Source organism: Tachyglossus aculeatus, chromosome 22, assembly GCF_015852505.1.
Source record: "Tachyglossus aculeatus isolate mTacAcu1 chromosome 22, mTacAcu1.pri, whole genome shotgun sequence".
Classification (NCBI taxonomy): domain Eukaryota; kingdom Metazoa; phylum Chordata; class Mammalia; order Monotremata; family Tachyglossidae; genus Tachyglossus; species Tachyglossus aculeatus.
Genome location: NC_052087.1, coordinates 49798886 through 49818738, shown reverse-complemented (window position 1 = coordinate 49818738; position 19853 = coordinate 49798886). Strand labels below are relative to the sequence as shown.

Here is a 19853-nt window from a genome sequence, read left to right as displayed (position 1 = left end):
GAGGGCGTGGCCCCCTGTCGAAGGGGGCGTCGCCTCTCCTCAAGGGGGCGTGGCCTCTGTTGAGGGGGCGTGGCCTCTCCTCAAGGGGGAGTGGCCTCTGTCGAAGGGGCGCGGCCTCTCCTCGAAGGGGGCGTGGCCTCCCGTCAAAGGTGCGTGGCTTGCGGTCGGAGGGTCAGAGGGGCGTGGCCTCTCGTCAAGGGGGCTGGCCTTACGTCTAAGGGGCGTGGTCGTTTTTCGATGTGGGCGTGGCCTCCGTCGACGGGCGTGGCTTGAGGTCGGAGGGGCGTGGCCTCTCTTCGAAGGGGCGTGGCCTCCCGTCGAAGGGGCCCGGCTTGCGGTCGGAGGGGTGCGGCCCCCTTCAAAGGGGGAGTGGCCTCCCGGCGAAGGGGCGTGGCCTCTCGTCGATGTGGGCGTGGCCTCTCGTCGCGGGGCGTGGCTTGAGGTCGGAGGGCTCGTGGCCTCCCGTCGAAGGGGCCTGAGTTGCGGTCGGAGGGGGTTGGTCTCCGTCACAGGGGGAGTGTCTATGGTGATGAGCGTCGGGGGGATGACAGGGTTTGGGTGGGAAGATAAGGAGCTCTGTTTCGGGCATGTTAACTTGGAGACTGTGAGCCCACTGGTGGGTAGGGGCCGTCTCTAGATGTTGCCAACTTGTACTTCCCAAGCGCTTAGTCCGGTGCTCTGCACGCAGTAAGCGCTCAATAAGTACGATTGATTGATTGATTGATTGATTTGAGGTGACGGGAGGACATCCAAGGAGAGACGTCTTGAAGGCGGGAGGAGATGCGAGACGGGAGAGGGGGAGAGAGATCAGGGCTGGAGACGAAGATTTGGGTATCACCTGCGATACAGGTGGTAGTTGTGGCCTTCCGTCGAAGGGGCGTGGCCTTCCGCCGAAGGGGGCGTGACCTTCTGTCGGAGGGGCGTGGTCTCACGTCGAAGGGGCGTGGCCTCCCGTCGAAGGGGCCCGGCTTGCGGTCGGAGGGGTGTGATCTCCTTCAAAGGGGGCGTGGTCTCCCCGTCGAAGGGGCGTGGCCTTTCGTGGGAGGGGCGTGTTCTCCCGTCGAAGGGGCGAGGCCTTCCGTGGGAGGGGCGTGGCCTCCCGTCGAAGGGGCCCGGCTTGCGGTCGGAGGGGCGCGGTCTCCTTCAAAGGGGGCGTGGTCTCCCGTCGAAGGGGCGTGGCCTTCCGTGGGAGGGGCCCGGCTTGCGGTCGGAGGGGCGCAGCCTCCTTCGAAGGGGGCGTGACCTCACGTCGAAGGGGCGTGGTCTCCCGTCGAAGGGGCGTGGCCTTCTGTGGGAGGGGCGTGGCCTCCCGTCGAAGGGGCCCGACCTGCGGTCGGGGGGCGCGGTCTCCTTCAAAGGGGCGTGGCCTCCCGTCGAAGAGGCGTGGCCTTCTCTCGGAGGGGCGTGTTCTCCCGTCGAAGGGGCGAGGCCTTCCGTGGGAGGGGCGTGGCCTCCCGTCGAAGGGGCCCGGCTTGCGGTCGGAGGGGTGTGGTCTCCTTCGAAGAGGGGCGTGGCCTCCCGTCGAAGGGGCGTGGTCTCCCGTCGAAGGGGCGAGGCCTTCCGTGGGAGGGGCGTGGCCTCCCGTCGAAGGGGCCCGGCTTGCGGTCGGAGGGGTGTGGTCTCCTCCAAAGGGGGCGTGGTCTCCCGTCGAAGGGGCGTGGCCTGCGGTTGGAGGGGGCGTGGCCTCTGCCTCCCTCCCCTCCCCCGGGAGTCCCCGTGACGAAGGCCCGGGCCCGGGCCCGGCTCCAGCCCGCCGCGGCAGCCCTGGAGACCTGCCCGGAGGAGGAGGAGGAGCAGGAGAAGGACCAGGAGCAGGAGAAGGTGGACCAGGAGCAGGAGGAGCAGGAGGAGCAGGACCAGCAGGAGCAGGAGGAGCAGGAGGAGGAGAAGGAGGAGCAGGAGCAGGAGAAGGAGGACCAGGAGGAGCAGGACCAGGAGCAGGAGGAGCAGGAGCAGGAGCAGGAGGAGCAGGACCAGCAGAAGCAGGAGGATCAGGAGGAGGAGAAGGAGGATCAGGAGCAGGAGGAGGAGAAGGAGGACCAGGAGGAGCAGGAGGAGCAGGACCAGCAGAAGCAGGAGGATCAGGAGGAGGAGAAGGAGGATCAGGAGCAGGAGGATCAGGAGCAGGAGGAGGAGAAGGAGGACCAGGAGGATCAGGAGCAGGAGGAGAAGGAGGAGTCAACAACTACGCGGAACCGGGGCCCCGGGAGCCCCTGCCAGGTGACCGGGAGACCGGGGGACCGGACACCGGACACCGGACAGGAGCCTCCCCCCGCCTGCGCCCGCCTGTCGGGCCTTTCTCCGCCCGTGGGGGCTCCGAAGGCGGGGCCGGGGGGCGGCTCTCTCTGTGTCTGTGTCTGTCTGTCTGTGTGTATGTCGGATGTGTGTGTGTGTGCGTCTGTCTGTGTGTGTGTGTGTGTGTGTGTGCCTGAATCAGCGTCTGTGTATGTGTGCTGGGGGGGGGGGGTGTTGTGTGTCTGCGTGTGTGTGTGTGTGTGTGTGTGTGTGTGTGTGTGTGTGTGTGTGTGTATCTCTCCCTCTGCCTGCAGGGGAGAGGCGTTGTGATGGTTGCGCCGCAGCCGGATCTCGGGGAGAGCCGGAGGGTCGGAAGGAGAGATAGACCGGGGCGGGGGGGGGCCCACAGCGACCACCACAAAACACACGGACAAACACGCAGACACACACGCACAGACACACACAAACACACACGCACACAGACACACAGGGAGACACACAGAGACACACACAGACATACACAGACACGCACACAGACACAGAGAGACACCCGGACACACAGAGGGACACACACACAGACATACACAGACACGCACACAGACACAGAGAGACACCCGGACACACAGAGGGACACACACACAGAGAGAGACAGACACGCAGACACACACAGAGACACACAGACACACAGAGACACACACAGACAGACACAGAGAGACACACAGACACGCACACAGACACAGAGAGACACACACACACAGAGACACCCAGACACACAAAGGGACACACACACAGAGACAGACACGCAGACACACACAGAGACACACAGAGACACACACACATACACAGATACACACACATACACAGAAACAGAGACACACACACACACACACACACACACACAGAGCGCCTATCGAGCTGCAGGCACCCGTCCCCTTAGACACTGGCGGGAAGCTCGCCGCGGGCAGGGAACGGGTCGGTCCATGGTTGTGTCGTGCTCTCCCCAGCACTCAGCGCAGCCCTCCGCACCGAGTCCGCGCTCCGTAAAGGATGACTGGATGCAGGAAGGCAGCGGCGGGCAGGGCGAGGCGCCTTCGAGGGCATCTTGCCCAGGAGCCCGCAGGCCCGGGGCGTCCCCGGGCAGGCCGCTCCGACCACCCGCCCTTTTCCCCCTTCGATCGATCCATCCATCCATCGATCTTCACCTCACCCCCATCATCCCTCGGGTTACCATGGCAACAAGGGGATGGAGGGAGAAGCGAAGGCAGAGTTGCCATGGTGACGGAGGAGGTTAAAGGTCTCCCCAGTCCGGGAGTAGTAGATGGGGAAGGGCGGAGGGGGCGGGACCAGGCCCGGGGGAGACCCCTCCATGACCTCTGACCTCTCTGTCTTTCTCCCCACCAGGATGGTGTTGGAAGGCAGCGCCGAAGCCGGGCCCCCTGGGCCCCTGGAGCTCCGGCACCCCGGCTCCAAGCCCCCTCGGATCCTCCCTGCCACGGGAGGGGAGAGTTTGATCGTGGGCAAGGAGCCCGTCAAGTATGGGGAGCTCATCGTCTTGGGGTGAGGGGCGTCTTGGGGGGGTGGGATCCGCGGGGTGGAGGTGAGCGGGCCCGTGGCTGCAGAGCCCTCCGGGGAAACGGGGCTCTAGAAGGTTATCACGGCCCGTGTCCGGGCAGTTGGACCCCGCTCTAAAACCGGACGGTGAGCCGGGGGTGGGACACACAAACACACACAGCGTATACCTTATTTTATCCCTTTCTCCTCCTCCTCCGCCGGTGGAGACACCCCTCTCTCTGTGTGTTGCCGACTTGTACTGCCCAAGCGCTTAGTCCGGTGCTCTGCATCGTCATCATCATCATCAGTCGTATTTATTGAGCGCTTACTATGTGCAGAGCACTGTACTAAGCGCTTGGGAAGTACAAATTGGCAACATATAGAGACAGTCCCTACCCAACATTGGGCTCACAGTCTAAAAGACTGTGCACACAGTATTGAGCACACAGTAAGTGCTCAATAAGTGCGATTGAATGAATGACAGCCTGTCTCCAACCTGATTTGCTTGTATCCACCATAGTGCTTGGCTCATAGTAAGCTCTTAATATTTATTGCTCTATTTATTTATTTTATTTGTACATATTTATTCTGTTTATTTTATTTTGTTAAGATGTTTGGTTTTGTTCTCTGTCTCCCCCTTCTAGATTGTGAGCCCGCTGTTGGGTAGGGACCGTCTCTAGATGTTGCCAACTTGGACTTCCCAAGCGCTTAGTACAGTGCTCTGCACACAGTAAGCGCTCAGTAAATACGATTGAATGAGTGAATGAATAATCATGGTACCCCCACCCCCCCGGCCTGCCACCTCACTGCGTTGACGAATATTGGACTGTAGAGGAGCAGACACACACACACACACACACACACACACACACACACACACACACACACACACACACACACACACACAAACAACCCACCCCTCACTGTGCCTCGTTCTCGCCTGTCCCACCGTCGACCCCCAGACCACGTCCTCCCCCTGGTCTAGAATGCTTCTAGACTGTGAGCCCACTGTTGGGTAGGGACCGTCTCTATACGTTGCCAACTTGTACGTCCCAAGCACTTAGTACAGTGCTCTGCACACAGTAAGTGCTCAATAAATACGATTGAATAAATAAATGAATGCCCTCCCTCCGCACATCCGCCAAGCTAGCTCTCTTCCTCCCTTCAAAGCCCTACTGAGAGCTCATCTCCTCCAGGAGGCCTTCCTACACTGAGCCCCCTTTTTCCTCTCCTCCTCCCCACCTCCCCGCCCTACCTCCTTCCCCTCCCCACAGCACCTGTATATATGTTTGTCCAGATTTATTACTCTATTTATTTTACTTGTACATATTTACTATTCTAATTATTTTGTTAATGATGTGCTTCTAGATTTATTTCTGTTTATTCTGATGACTTGACAGCCGTCCACATGTTTTGTTTTGTTGTCTGCCTCCCCCTTCTAGATTGAGAGCCCGTTGTCGGGTAGGGACCGTCTCTAGATGTTGCCAACTTGGACTTCCCGAGCGCTTAGTCCAGTGCTCTGCACACAGTAAGCGCTGAATAAATACGACTGAATGAACGAGTGAACCCCCCCGACACACGCACGCTCTTCCCCCAACAACACTGAAGAGAGCAAGTTTGAGTTTCATTTCATTCAATCGTATTTATTGAGCGCTTACTGTGTGCAGAGCACTGCCCACGTCCTCCCCCGGGCCCGGAATGGCCTCCCTCTGCCCATCCGCCAAGCTTGCTCTCTTCCTCCCTTCAAGGCCCTACTGAGAGCTCACCTCCTCCAGGAGGCCTTCCCACACTCAGCCCCCTCCTTCCTCTCCCCCTTGTCCCCCTCTCCATCCCCCCCATCTTACCTCCTTCCCTTCCCCACAGCACCTGTATATATGTATATATGTTTGTACATATTTATTACTCTATTTATTTTACTTGTACATATCTATTCTATTTATTTTATTTGGTAGTATGTTTGGTTTTGTTCTCCGTCTCCCCCTTTTAGACTGTGAGCCCACTGTTGGGTAGGGACTGTCTCTATATGTTGCCAACTTGTACTTCCCAAGCGCTTAGTCCAGTGCCCTGCACAAAGTAAGCGCTCAATAAATACGACTGATTGATTGACTGGGTATGTGGCGATCTTCCTGGAGTGTAGAGACTCGGTTTATTCCGAGGGCCTTCCCGGAAAGCGACAGCCGATCACCTCCCGGTCTTTTGTCGTCCGTCTCCCCCTTCTATCATCAGTCGTATTTATTGAGCGCTTACTGTGTGCAGAGCACTGGACTAAGCGCTTGGGAAGTACAAATTGGCAACGTATAGAGACGGTCCCTACCCAACAACGGGCTCACAGTCTAACTTCTAGACTGGGAGCCCGTTGTCGGGTAGGGACCGTCTCTATACGTGGCTGACTTGGACTTCCCAAGCGCTTAGTCCAGTGCTCTGCACACAGTGTTCAATAAATACGATCGATCGATCGATTGATTGATTGAATTCCGAGGCTCTCAGTGCCTTTTCTCTCTCCCTCAGCTACAACGGATCGCTGGCGAGCGGGGACAAGGGTCGACGTCGCAGCCGCCTGGCGCTCAGCCGGAGACCCAAAGCCAACGGGGTCAAGCCCGACATCATCCACCACATCTCCACCCCCCTGGTCTCTAAGGCAAGGAATTGAGTTGGGCTCCCACGGCCGCACAGATCACCTTTCCGAAACACCGTCTCCCAAACCGTCCGTGTAGTAGAAGGGCGCTTAGCACAGTGCTCGGCACACAGTAAGCGCCCAGCAGACACGATCGATTGAACGAATCAATGGTAGGACTACAAGCGGTGTGGCGTAGCGGCTAGAGCACGGTCCTGGAAGTTAGAAGGACGTGGGTTCTAATCTCAGCTCCGCCACAGGTCTGCTCTGTGACCAAGTCGCTTAAGGAAGCGCTCAATAAATACGATTGATGATGATGATGATGATTTCTCTGCGCCTCAGTTACCTCGCCTGTAAAATGGGGATCTAGACTGAGCGCCCCATTTGGGACAGGGACTGTGTCCAGCCCGATTAACTGGCATCTGCCCCAGCACTTAGAACAGTGCTTGGCACATAGTAATAATAATAATTTGCATTTGTTAAGCGCTTACTATGTGCCAAGCACTGTTCTAAGCACTGGGGAGGATACAGGGTGATCAGGTTGTCCCACATGGGGCTCACAGTCTTAATCCCCATTTTACAGATGAGGGAACTGAGGCCCAGAGAAGTGAAGTGACTTGCCCAAGATCACACAGCAGACATGTGGCGGAGTCGGGATTTGAACCCATGACCTCTGACTCCAAAGCCCGGGCTCTCTCCACTGAGCCACGCTGCTTAACAAGTTGCTGTGCACACAGTAAGCGCTCAATAGATACGATTGAATGAATGAATGAATCTAGCTTTATTTCTATTTATTCTGACTACTTGTCACCTGTCCACATGTTTTGTTTCATTGTCCGTCTCCCCCTTCTAGATTGTGAGCCCGTTGTTGGGTAGGGACCGTCTCTAGATGTTGCCGACTTGGACTTCCTAAGCGCTTAGTACAGTGCTCTGCACACAGTAAGCGCTCAATAAATATGACTGAATGAATGAACAAGTAATAATAATGATAATGATGATGGCATTTGTTAAGTGCATACGATGTGCGAAGCCCTGTTCTAAGCGCTGGGGGGATACAAGGTGATCAGATTGTCGCACGTGGGGCTCACAGTCTTCATCCCCATTTTACAGATGAGGGAACTGAAGCACAGAGAAGTGAAGTAGCTTGCCTAAGGTCACACAGCCGACAAGTGGCGGAGCCGGGATTTGAACCCATGACCTCTGACTCCCAAGCCCGGGCTCTTTCCACTGAGCCGTGCTGCTAGTAATGGTATTAGTAATCATAGCAGTAGTAGCATGGATAGAGCATGGGCTTGGGAATTAGAGAAGCAGCGTGGCTCAGTGGAAAGAGCCCGGGCTTTGGAGTCAGAGGTCATGGGTTCAAATCCCGGCTCCGCCACTTGTCAGCTGGGTGACTTTGGGCAAGTCACTTCACTTCTCTGGGCCTCAGTTCCCTCATCTGTAAAATGGGGATGAAGACTGTGAGCCCCCCGTAGGACAAACTGATCACCTTGTAACCTCCCCAGCGCTTAAAACAGGGCTTTGCACATAGTAAGCGCTTAATAAATGCTATTAAAAAAAAAAAAGGTCATGGGCTCTAATCCCAGCTCTCCTGGCTCTGCCACTTGTCTGCTGTGTGGCTTTGGGAAGCAGAGTGGCTCAGTGGAAAGAGCCCGGGCTTTGGAGTCAGAGGTCATGGGTTCAAATCCCGGCTCCGCCAATTGTCAGCTGTGTGACTTTGGGCAAGTCACTTCACTTCTCTGAGCCTCAGTTACCTCATCAGGAAAATGGGGATTAAGACTGTGAGACCCCCATGGGACAACCTAATCACCTTGTAACCTCCCCAGCACTTCAAACAGTGCTTCGCACATAGTAAGCGCTTAATAAATGCCATTATTATTATTCTCTGGGTCTCAGCTGCCTCATCTATCAAATGGGGATTGAAACTCTGAGCCCCATGTGGAACAGGGACTGTGTCCAGCATGATTTGCTTATATCAATCAATCGTATTTATTGAGCGCTTACTGTGTGCAGAGCACTGTACTATGCGCTTGGGAAGTACAAGTTGGCAACATATAGAGACGGTCCCTAGGGCTCACAGTCTTATATCCACCCCAGCGCTTAGTATAGTACCTGGCACATACTAAGCACTTAACAAATACCATTATTATTGTATTGTATGTATGTATTGTATGGATCACCTTGTAACCTCCCCAGCGCTTAGAACAGTGCTTTGCACATAGTAAGCGCTTAATAAATGCCATTATTATTATTATTATCATTATTATTATTGTTTTTACTTCTAGTCCTAGTAGTCATCATTGTTGTTGTAGTAGTATTTATTGAGCACCCACTTGGTGCCGTGCCATTGTACTCATTCATTCATTCATTCAATCGTATTTATTGAGCGCTTACTGTGTGCAGAGCACTGGACTAAGCGCTTGGGAAGTCCAAGTCGGCAAAATATAGAGACGGTTCCTACCCAACAACGGGCTCACAGTCTAGAAGGGGGAGACAGACAACAAAATTTATTTATTTATTTATTTTACTTGTACATATCTATTCTATTTTATTTTGTTAGTATGTTTGGTTTTGTTCTCTGTCTCCCCCTTCTAGACTGTGAGCCCACTGTTGGGTAGGGACTGTCTCTAGATGTTGCCAATTTGTACTTCCCAAGCGCTTAGTCCAGTGCTCTGCACATAGTAAGCGCTCAATAAATACGATTGATGATGATGATGAAAAAGGGGGAGAAAGACAACAAAACTCAGCACTTGGGAAGAACCGGCTTAAAGAAGGGACACCCTTCCTGCCCATAAGGAGCTTACACTCTAGCGGGAGAGACCAACGGGAAAAATATTTACAACTAGAATAGTCCAAATCAATCCATCCAAATAAATAATCGAGGACACATGGGAACATGAGTGCTGAGGATGGGTATAAATAAGATCGAAAGTGTTAGAGTGGGCTGCTGGAATTCAGAAGACCTGGGTTCTAATCCCAGCTCGGCCCCTGGCCTGCTGTGTGACTCTGGGCGAGTCACTTAACGTTTCTAGGCCTCAGTTTCCTCATCTGTAAAACGGGGATTAAGACTGTAAGCCCCCCGTGGGACCACCTGATCACCTTGTAACTTCCCCCAGTGCTTAGAACAGGGCTTCAGTGCTGTTCTCCATCTTCCTTAGAGTGTGGAGCCTCATGTGGGACAGGGACTGTGTCAGCCTAGATTATCTAGTATCTCCTCCAGGGCTTAGCACAATCCCTAGCGCATAGAGAAGCAGCATGGCTCAGTGGCAAGAGCCCGGGCTTTGGAGTCAGAGGTCATGGGTTCAAATCCCGGCTCCGCCACTTATCAGCTGTGTGACCTTGGGCAAGTCACTTCACTTCTCTGGGCCTCAGTTCCCTCATCTGTAAAATGAGGATGAAGACTGTGAGCCCCCCGTGGGACAACCTAATCACCTTGTAACCTCCCCAGCGCTTAGAACAGTGCTTTGCACATAGTAAGCGCTTAATAAATGCCATCATTATTATTATTATTATAGAGCTTAACAAATGCCATTATTATTATAATTATTATTATTATATTGCTTCTCTAGAAAACAAATACTCCTGATCATCGACTTCAAGGCTCTACATTAACTGACTCCCTCTTGCCCCCCTACTGTTTTCCTCAGCTAAACTTGAGTTTTGTGCCTCCTAAGCCTTTATCTGTTATAATAATAATAATAATAATAATAATAATAATAATAATAAGAATGGCATTTATTAAGCGCTTACTATGTGCCAAGCACCGTTCTAAGTGCTGGGGAGGTTACAAGGTGATCAGGTTGTCCCAAGGGGGGCTCACAGTCTTCATCCTCATTTTCCAGATGAGGGAACTGAGGCCCAGAGAAGTGAAGTGACTTGCCCAAAGTCACACAGCTAACAATTTTAGCTTAGAACAGTGCTTAGCACATAGTAAGCGCTTAGCAAATACCATTATTATTATTATGCCAACCTCCTACCAGCCTTTCGCTCTTGACTCTTCCGTCCTCCGACTCTGCTGAGGAAGCCCCTCGCTTCTCAGCTTAGCCAAACCATTTACCCCTCCTTCCTTTATTCATTCAATCGTCTTTATTGAGCGCTTACTGTGTGCAGAGCACTGTACTAAGCGCTTGGGAAGTCCAAGTCGGCAACATCTAGAGACGGTCCCTACCCGACAGCGGGCTCCCAGTCTAGAAGGGGGAGACAGACAACGAAACAAAACATAATAATAATAATAATGGCATTTATTAAGTGCTTACTATGTGCAGAGCACTGTTCTAAGCGCTGGGGAATTTGCAAGGTGATCAGGTTGTCCCACGTGGGGCTCACAGTCTTCATCCCCATTTTACAGAGGAGGGAACTGAGGCCCAGAGAAGTTAAGTGACTTGCCATGAAGACAGGTGTCAAAATCGTCAGAACAAATAGCCTCCAAAGGCAGTCTAAAATGTCCCCTCCTCCAAGAGTCCTTCCCTGATTTAATCGCCCAACACACAGCAACTGTCTGGCCGCGCCATCCCATTCGCAGCCTCCATCCTCCGGGATTTATTTGCTTATTAATGTGCTTTCTTGCGGCTATTACTTATGTCCGTTTTTTCCCCCACATTTATCTCTCATGTATTTGTTCCTTAATGTGTGCCGTTCTCCTCATTAATCAATCAATCAATCAATCGTATTTATTGAGCGCTTACTGTGTGCAGGGCACTGTACTAAGCGCTTGGGAAGTACAAGTCGGCAACATATAGAGACGGTCCCTACCCAACAATGGGCTCACAGTCTAAAAGACTCATTAGACTGTAAGCTCTTTGAAGGCAGGGATTTTTCTTTCCTTCTGTTGGGTTTTAATAATAATAATAATAACGATGGCATTTGTTGAGCGCTTACTATGTGCAAAGCACTGTTCTAAGCGCCGCGGGGGGAGGTACAAGGTGATCAGGTTGTCCCATGTGGGGCTCACAGTCTTAATCCCCATTTTACAGATGAGGGAACTGAGGCCCAGCGAAGTGAAGTGACTTGCCCAGAGTCACACAGCTGACAATTGGCGGAGCCGGGATTTGAACTCATGACCTCTGACTCACAAGCCCGGGCTCTTTCCATCGAGCCACGCTGCTTTTTTTTTTTTTTTTGATGGCATTTGTTAAGCGCTTACTATGTGCAAAGCACTGTTCTAAGCGCTGGGGGGGGGGGATACAAGGTGATCAGGTTGTCCCGCGTGGGGCTCACAGTCATCATCCCCATTTTCCAGATGAGGCAACTGAGGCTCCGAGAAGTGAAGTGACTTGCCCAAGGTCACACAGCAGACATGTAGTGGGGCCGGGATTCGAACCCATGACCTCTGACTCCAAAGCCCGGGCTCTTTGCATCGAGCCACGCTGCTTCTCATGAGCCAGAAGACACTCTGGCAAATCTGGTGTTATTGATTCTTGTCCCACCCAGGCATCCTGGCTTCTAGTAGTTATAGCACTTATTGAGCGCCCATTAGGTGCGACACATTGTGTTGAGCGCTTTGGGCAGTCTGACAGAATCATAATAATAATTAGGGTATTTATTAAGCGCTCACTCTGTGCCAGGTACCGTCCTGAGCGCCGGGGTGATTAATTGTATCCCCCCCAGCGCTTAGAACAGTGCTCTGCACATAGTAAGCGCTTAATAAATGCCATCATAAAAAAACTGAGATTGTGAGCCCCACGTGGGACAGGGACTGTGTCCAACCTGCGAGTTACTTATATCCACCCCAGCGCTTAGTACAGTGCCTGGCACATAGTAAGTGCCTAACAAATACCATGGAGAAGCAGCGTGGCTCAGTGGAAAGAGCCCGGGCTTTGGAGTCAGGGGTCATGGGTTCAAATCCTGGCTCCGCCAACTGTCAGCTGTGTGGCTTTGGGCAAGTCACTTCACTTCTCTGGGCCTCAGTGCCCTCATCTGTAAAATGGGGATGAAGACTGTGACAACCTGATCACCTTGTATTCCCCCCCAGCGCTTAGAACAGTGCTTTGCACATAGTAAGCGCTTAATACATGCTATTATTATTATTATTATTACCATAATTATTATTATTATTACAAGCAAATTGGGTAGTCCCTGCCCTACATGGGGCTCACAGTCTTAACCCCCATTTTCCAGGTGAGGGAACTGAGGCCCAGAGAAGTGAAGTGGCTCAATGGAAAAGAGCCCGGGCTTTGGAGTCAGAGGTCATGGGTTCAAATCCCGGCTCCGCCAACTGTCAGCTGGGTGACTTTGGGCAAGTCACTTCTCTGGGCCTCAGTAACCTCATCTGTTAAATGGGGATGAAGACTGTGAGCCCCACGTGGGACAACCTGATTACCTTGTAACCTCCCCAGTGCTTAGAACAGTGCTTTGCACATAGTAAGCACTTAATAAATGCTGTTATTATTATTATTATTACCATAATTATTATTATTCCAAGCAAATTGGGTAGTCCCTGCCCTACATGGGGCTCACAGTCTTAACCCCCATTTTCCAGATGAGGGAACTGAGGCCCAGAGAAGTGAAGTGGCTCAATGGAAAAGAGCCCAGGCTTTGGAGTCAGAGGTCATGGGTTCAAATCCCGGCTCCGCCAACTGTCAGCTGGGTGACTTTGGGCAAGTCACTTCACTTCTCTGGGCCTCAGTTCCCTCATCTGGAAAATGGGGATGAAGACTGTGAGCCCCACGTGGGATAACCTGATTACCTTGTAACCTCCCCAGCGCTTAGAACGGTGCTTTGCACATAGTAAGCGCTTAATAAATGCCATCATTATTATTATTATTATTCTTATGAAGTGACTTGCCCAAGGTCACACAGGAGACAAGTGGCGGAGCCGGGATTAGAACCCGTGACCTTCTGACTCCCTAATCCGGGCGCTATCCACCACGCCGTGCTGCTCCCCAAAAGCACGGTAATAATAATAATAATAATAATAATGTTGGTATTTGTTAAGCGCTTAGTATGTGCAGAGCACTGTTTAGAGAAGCAGCGTGGCTCAGCGGAAAGAGCCCGGGCTTTGGAGTCAGAGTTCATGGGTTCGAATCCCGGCTCTGCCACTTGTCAGCTGTGTAACTTTGGGCAAGTCACTTAACTTCTCTGTGCCTCAGTTACCTCATCTGTAAAATGGGGATGAAGACTGTGAGCCCCACGTGGGACAACCTGATCACCTTGTAAACTCCCCAGCGCTTAGAACAGTGCTTTGCACATAGTAAGTGCTTAACAAATGCCAGTATTATTATTATTATTATTATTTATTGCCCACTTATGTGTGCGGAGCACTGTATTAAGCGCCTGGAAAAGAAGAAACGTCTGAGTGGATAATGTAGTCAGAGCACTGTATTAAGCACTTGGAAAAGATTAAACATCTTAGTGGATAATGTAGTCATTTGCTCTAGACTGTAAACTTGTTATGGGCAGGGAATGTGCCGGCTAATTCTGTTGTATTGTACTCTCCCAAGCGCTTAGTACAGTGTTCTGCAGCTAGTGAGTGCTCAATAAATACCATTTGTTGAGCTGTGGTCTCCTTTCAGGTTGTTGTCCCAGGGCCAGGCAGTTCCTTAGGCACCCCCATCATCATCATCATCATCAATCGTATTTATTGAGCGCTTACTGTATGCAGAGCACTGTACTAAGCGCTTGGGAAGTACAAATTGGCAACATCTAGAGACGGTCCCTACCCAACAGTGGGCTCACAGTCTAAAAGGGGGAGACAGAGAACAAAACCAAACATACTGACAAAATAAAATAAATAGAATAGATATGTACAAGTAAAATAAATAAATAAATAGAGTAATAAATATGTACAAACATATATACATATATACAGGTGCTGTGGGGAAGGGAAGGAGGTAAGATGGGGGGATGGAGAGGGGGACGAGGGGGAGAGGAAGGAAGGGGCTCAGTCTGGGAAGGCCTCCTGGAGAAGGAGGGGATGTTTCTGTTCTATGGTACTCTCCTAAGCGCTTAGTCCAGTGCTCCGCACACAGTAAGCGCTCAAGAGCCCGGGCTTGGGAGTTGAAGAGAAGCAGCGCGGCTCAGTGGAAAGAGCCCGGGCTTTGGAGTCAGAGGTCATGGGTTTGAATCCCGGCTCCACCACAAGTCTGCTGTGTGACCTTGGGCAAGTCACTTAACTTCTCTGAGCCTCAGTTACCTCATCTGTAAGAACAGGGACAACTTGATCACATTGTATCCCCCCCCAGCGCTTAGAACAGTGCTTTGCACATAGTAAGCGCTTAGCAAATACCATCATTATTATTATTATTATGTTCAAATCCCAGCTCTGCCACTTCATTCATTCATTCAATCGTATTTATTGAGCGCTTACTGGGTGCAGAGCACTGTACTAAGCGCTTGGGAAGTACAAGTTGGCAACCTATAGAGACAGTCCCTACAGTGGGCTCACAGTCTGGAAGTGTGACTTTGGGCAAATTACTTCACTTCTCTGTGCCTCAGTGACCTCATCTGTAAAATGGGGATTAAGACTGTGATCCCCCCGTGGGACAACCTGATCACCTTATAACCTCCCCAGCGCTTAGAACAGTGCTTTGCACATAGTAAGCGCTTAACAAATGCCATCATTATTATTATTATTATTATTCTCTGGGCCGCAGTTCCCTCGTCTATAAAATGGGGACGGAGGCTGTGAGCCCCCCCGGGGACAACCTGATCACCTTATATCCTCCCCAGCGCTTAGTACAGTGCTTTGCACATAGTAAGCGCTTAATAAATGCCATCATTATTTGAGAAACGGCGTGGCTCAGTGGAAAGAGCCCAGGCTTTGGAGTCTGAGGTCATGGGTTTGACTCCCGGCTCCGCCCCAGGTCTGCTGTGTGACCTTGGGCGAGGTACTTCACTTCTCTGAGCCTCAGTGACCTCCTCTGTAAAATGGGGATGAAGACTGTAAGCCCCCCGTGGGACAACCTGATCACCTTGTAACCTCCCCAGCGCTTAGAACAGTGCACAGCACCTGTATATATGTTTGTACATATTTATTACTCTATTTATTTTACTTGTACATATCTATTCTATTTATTTTATTTTGTTAGTATGTTTGGTTTTGTCTCCCCCTTTTAGACTGTGAGCCCACTGTGGGGTAGGGACTGTCTCTATATGTTGCCAATTTGTACTTCCCAAGCGCTTAGTACAGTGCTCTGCACACAGTAAGCGCTCAATAAATACGATTGAAGATGATGATGATGGTCAGCGCTTAACAAACGCCGTCATTATTATAAGCGCTTAGTACAGTGCTCTGCACACAGTAAGCGCTCAATAAATACGATTGATGATTATTATTATAGACTGTAAGCCCACTTTGTGAGCCCTTTTAGACTGTGAGCCCACTGTTGGGTAGGGACTGTCTCTATATGTTTCCAACTTGTACTTCCCAAGTGCTTAGTACAGTGCTCTGCACACAGTAAGCGCTCAATAAATATGATTGATGATGATGATTATTATGCTAAATACGATCGACTGACTGACTGACTCTCCCCGCCACAGGCGCTGAGTAACCGGGGTCAGCACAGCATCTCATATACGCTCTCCCGGAGCCACTCGGTGATTGTGGAGTACACACACGACAACGACACCGACATGTTCCAGGTATGCACCCATCTCCCCCGCGGACCCCGGGATCATCATCATCATCAGTCGTATTTATTGAGCGCTTACTATGTGCAGAGCACTGTACTAAGCGCTAGGGAAGTACAAATTGGCAACATCTAGAGACAGTCCCTACCCAACAGTGGGCTCACAGACTAAAAGGGGGAGACAGAGAACAAAACCCAACATGCTAACAAAATAAAATAAATAGAATAGATATGTACAAGTAAAATAAATAAATAAATAGACTAATAAATATGTACAAACATATATACATATATACAGGTGCTGTGGGGAAGGGAAGGAGGTAAGATGGGGAGCATGGAGGGGGGACGAGGGGGAGAGGAAGGAAGGGACTCAGTCTGGGAAGGCCTCCTGGAGGAGGTGAGCTCTCAATAGGGCCAGGTCTGGGGGACTTCTCTAGGCCTCAGTTATCTCATCTGCAAAATAACAATTGTGGTATTTGTTGACCGCTTACTATGTGCCAAGCACTGTAGTAATCATAATAATCGTTCGTTCATTCATTCAATCGTATTTATTGAGCGCTTACTGTGGGCAGAGCACTGGACTAAGCACTTGGGAAGTCCAAGCCGGCAACATCTAGAGACGGGCCCGACCCAACAGCGGGCTAATGGTCTAGAAGCGGGAGACAAGACAACAAAACATATGACAAAATAAAATAAATAGAATAAATATGTACAAATAAAATAGAGTAATAAATCCGTACAAACATATATCATCGTCATCATCAATCGTATTTATTGAGTGCTTACTATGTGCAGAGCACTGTACTAAGCGCTAGGGAAGTACAAATTGGCAACATATAGAGACAGTCCCTACCCAACAGTGGGCTCACAGACTAAAAGGGGGAGACAGAGAACAAAACCAAACATACTAACAAAATAAAATAAATAGAATAGCTATGTACAAGTAAAATAAATAAATAAATAAATACAGTAATAAATATGTACAAACATATATACATATATACAGGTGCTGTGGGGAGGGGAAGGAAGTAAAGCGGGGGGGATGGGGAGGTAATGATGGTATTTGTTAAGCACTTACTATGTGCAAAGCACTGTTCTAAACGCTGGGTCGGGGGGGGGGGGGGCGGTTACAAAACGATCAGGTTGTCCCCCATGGGGCTCACAGTCTTCATCCCCATTTGACAGATGAGGTCACTGAGGCCCACAGAATAATAGTAATAGTGATGGCATTTGTTAAGCGCTTACGATGTTCCAAACCCTGTTCTAAGCGCTGGGGGGGGGGGGATACAAGGTGATCAGGTTGTCCCATGTGGGGCTCACAGTCTTCATTCCCATTTTACAGATGAGGGAACTGAGGCCCAGAGAAGTGAAGTAACTTACCCAAAGTCACCCAGCTGATAAGTGGCGGAGCCGGGATTAGAACCCTTGACCTCCGACTCCCAAGCCCGGGCTCTTTCCACTGAGCCACGCTGCTTCTCTAAGCTGTACTAAGCGCTGGGGTGGATATGAGCAAATCGGGTTGGGCACAGTCCCTATAAGAATAATAATGATGGCATTTGTTAAGCGCTTACTATGAGCAAAGCACTGTTCTAAGCGCCCGGGGTGGGGGCATGCAAGGTAAGCAGGTTGTCCCACATGAGGCTCACAGTCTTAATCCCCATTTTACAAATGAGGTAACTGAGGCCCAGAGAAGCAGAGTGACTGGCCCAAAGTCACACAGCCGATAAGTGGTGGAGGCGGGATTAGAACCCATGACCTCTGACTCCCAAGCCGGGGCTCTTTTCACCGAGCCACGCTGCTTCTCCTTCCCATGGGGCTCACAATCTCTACGCCCGTTTGACAGTTGAGGAAACTGAGGCACGGAGAAGTGAAGTGACCCACCCAAGGTCACACAGTAGACACGTGGCCGTATTCTATTTATTTTATTTTGTTAGTATGTTTGGTTTTGTTCTCTGTCTCCCCCTTTTAGACTGTGAGCCCACTGGTGGGTAGGGACTGTCTCTATATGTTGCCAACTTGTATTTCCCAAGCGCTTAGTACAGTGCTCTGCACATAGTAAGCGCTCAATAAATACGATTGATGATGATGATGATTAGATCCCGTGATTTTCTGGCTCGCAGGCTTGTGCTCAAATGGGGATGAAGACTGTGAGCCCCATGTGGGGCAGGGATGGTGCCCAATCTGATTAGCTTGTATCCACCCCAGCGCTTACAACAGTGCCTGGCACATAGTAAGCGCTTAACAGATACCACAAGGAAGGTCTGCACACTGGAGGCCCAAAAGAGGACAGTGAGCCCATCGTTGGGTAGGGACCGTCTCTCTATGTTGCCAACTTGTACTTCCCAAGCGCTTAGTCCAGTGCTCTGCACACAGTAAGCGCTCAATAAATACGATTGAATGAATGAAAAGAGGACCGGGCCGTCTCCCAGGGCTCGGGTTCCCAGAATTGGATAGAGCCCGGGCCCGGAATCAGAAGGACATGGGTTCTAGCCCCGGCTCGGCCACTTAGCAGCGTGGCTCAGTGGGAAAGAGCCTGGGCTTTGGAGTCGGAGGTCATGGATTCAAATCCCGGCTCCTCCAACTGTCAGCTGGGTGACTTTGGGCAAGTCACTTTCAAGGCCCTGCTGAGAGCTCACCTCCTCCAGGAGGCCTTCCCAGGCTGAGCCCCTTCCTTCCTCTCCCCCTCGTCCCCCTCTCCATCCCCCCCATCTTACCTCCTTCCCTTCCCCACAGCACCTGTATATATGGATATATGTCTGTACATATTTATTACTCTATTTTACTTGTACATATCTATTCTATTTATTTTATTTTGTTAGTATGTTTGGTTTTGTTCTTTGTCTCCCCCTTTTAGACTGTGAGCCCACTGTTGGGTAGGGACTGTCTCTATACGTTGCCAACTTGTACTTCCCAAGCGCTTAGTACAGTGCTCTGCACACAGTAAGCGCTCAGTAAATGCGATTGATGATGAAGTCACTTCACTTCCCTGGGCCTCAGTTACCTCATCTGCAAAATGGGGATTAAGACCGTGAGGCCCCCGTGGGACAACCTGATCACCTTGTAACCTCCCCAGCGCTTAGAACAGTGCTTTGCACATAGTAAGCACTTAAGAAATGCCATCATCATCATCATCATCATTGTCCGCTGTGTGACCTCGGGCAAGTCACTTCACTTCCCTGGGCCTCAGCTCCCTCGGCTGGAAAACGGGGATTGAGACCGTGGGCCGCACGTGGGACAGGGACTGAGGCCCACCCAATTTACTTGTATCCATGCCAGCGCCTAGCATACATTCATTCAGTCGTATTTATTGAGCGCTTACTGAGTGCAGAGCACTGGACGAAGCGCTTGGGAAGTCCAAATTGGCAACATAATAATAATAATAATAATAATAATAATGGCATTTATTAAGCGCTTACTATGTGCAAATCACTGTTCTAAGCGCTGGGGAGGTTACAAGGGGATCAGTTTGTCCCACCGGGGGCTCACGGTCTTCATCCCCATTTTCCAGATGAGGTCACTGAGGCCCAGAGAAGTGAAGTGACTCGCCCAAAGTCACCCAGCTGACAAGTGGCGGAGCCGGGATTTGAACCCATCAATCAATCAATCAATCTATCGTATTTATTGAGCGCTTACTGTGTGCAGAGCACTGTACTAAGCGCTTGGGAAGTCCAAGTTGGCAACATATAGAGACAGTCCCTACCCAACAGTCAATCAATCAATCAGTCGTATTTATTGAGTGCTTACTGTGTGCAGAGCACTGTACTAAGCGCTTGGGAAGTACAAGTTGGCAACATATAGAGACAGTCCCTACCCAACAATCAATCAATCAATCTATTGTATTTATTGAGCGCTTACTGTGTGCAGAGCACTGTACTAAGCGCTTGGGA

The 19853-nt window shown here is 51.0% G+C and overlaps 1 protein-coding gene across 1 annotated transcript in view; it reads left to right on the top strand.

Annotated features, from left to right (window-relative positions):
• Positions 1-2134: 2134 nt before the first annotated feature.
• PELI3 (pellino E3 ubiquitin protein ligase family member 3) overlaps positions 2135-19853 on the top strand; it is a 32936-nt gene continuing 15217 nt past the window's right edge. The window contains 4 exon segments of the mRNA XM_038764598.1: positions 2135-2220; positions 3637-3792; positions 6295-6424; positions 15878-15979. Coding sequence (XP_038620526.1) covers positions 3638-3792; positions 6295-6424; positions 15878-15979 — 387 coding nt within the window. The 5' untranslated portion in view covers positions 2135-2220; position 3637.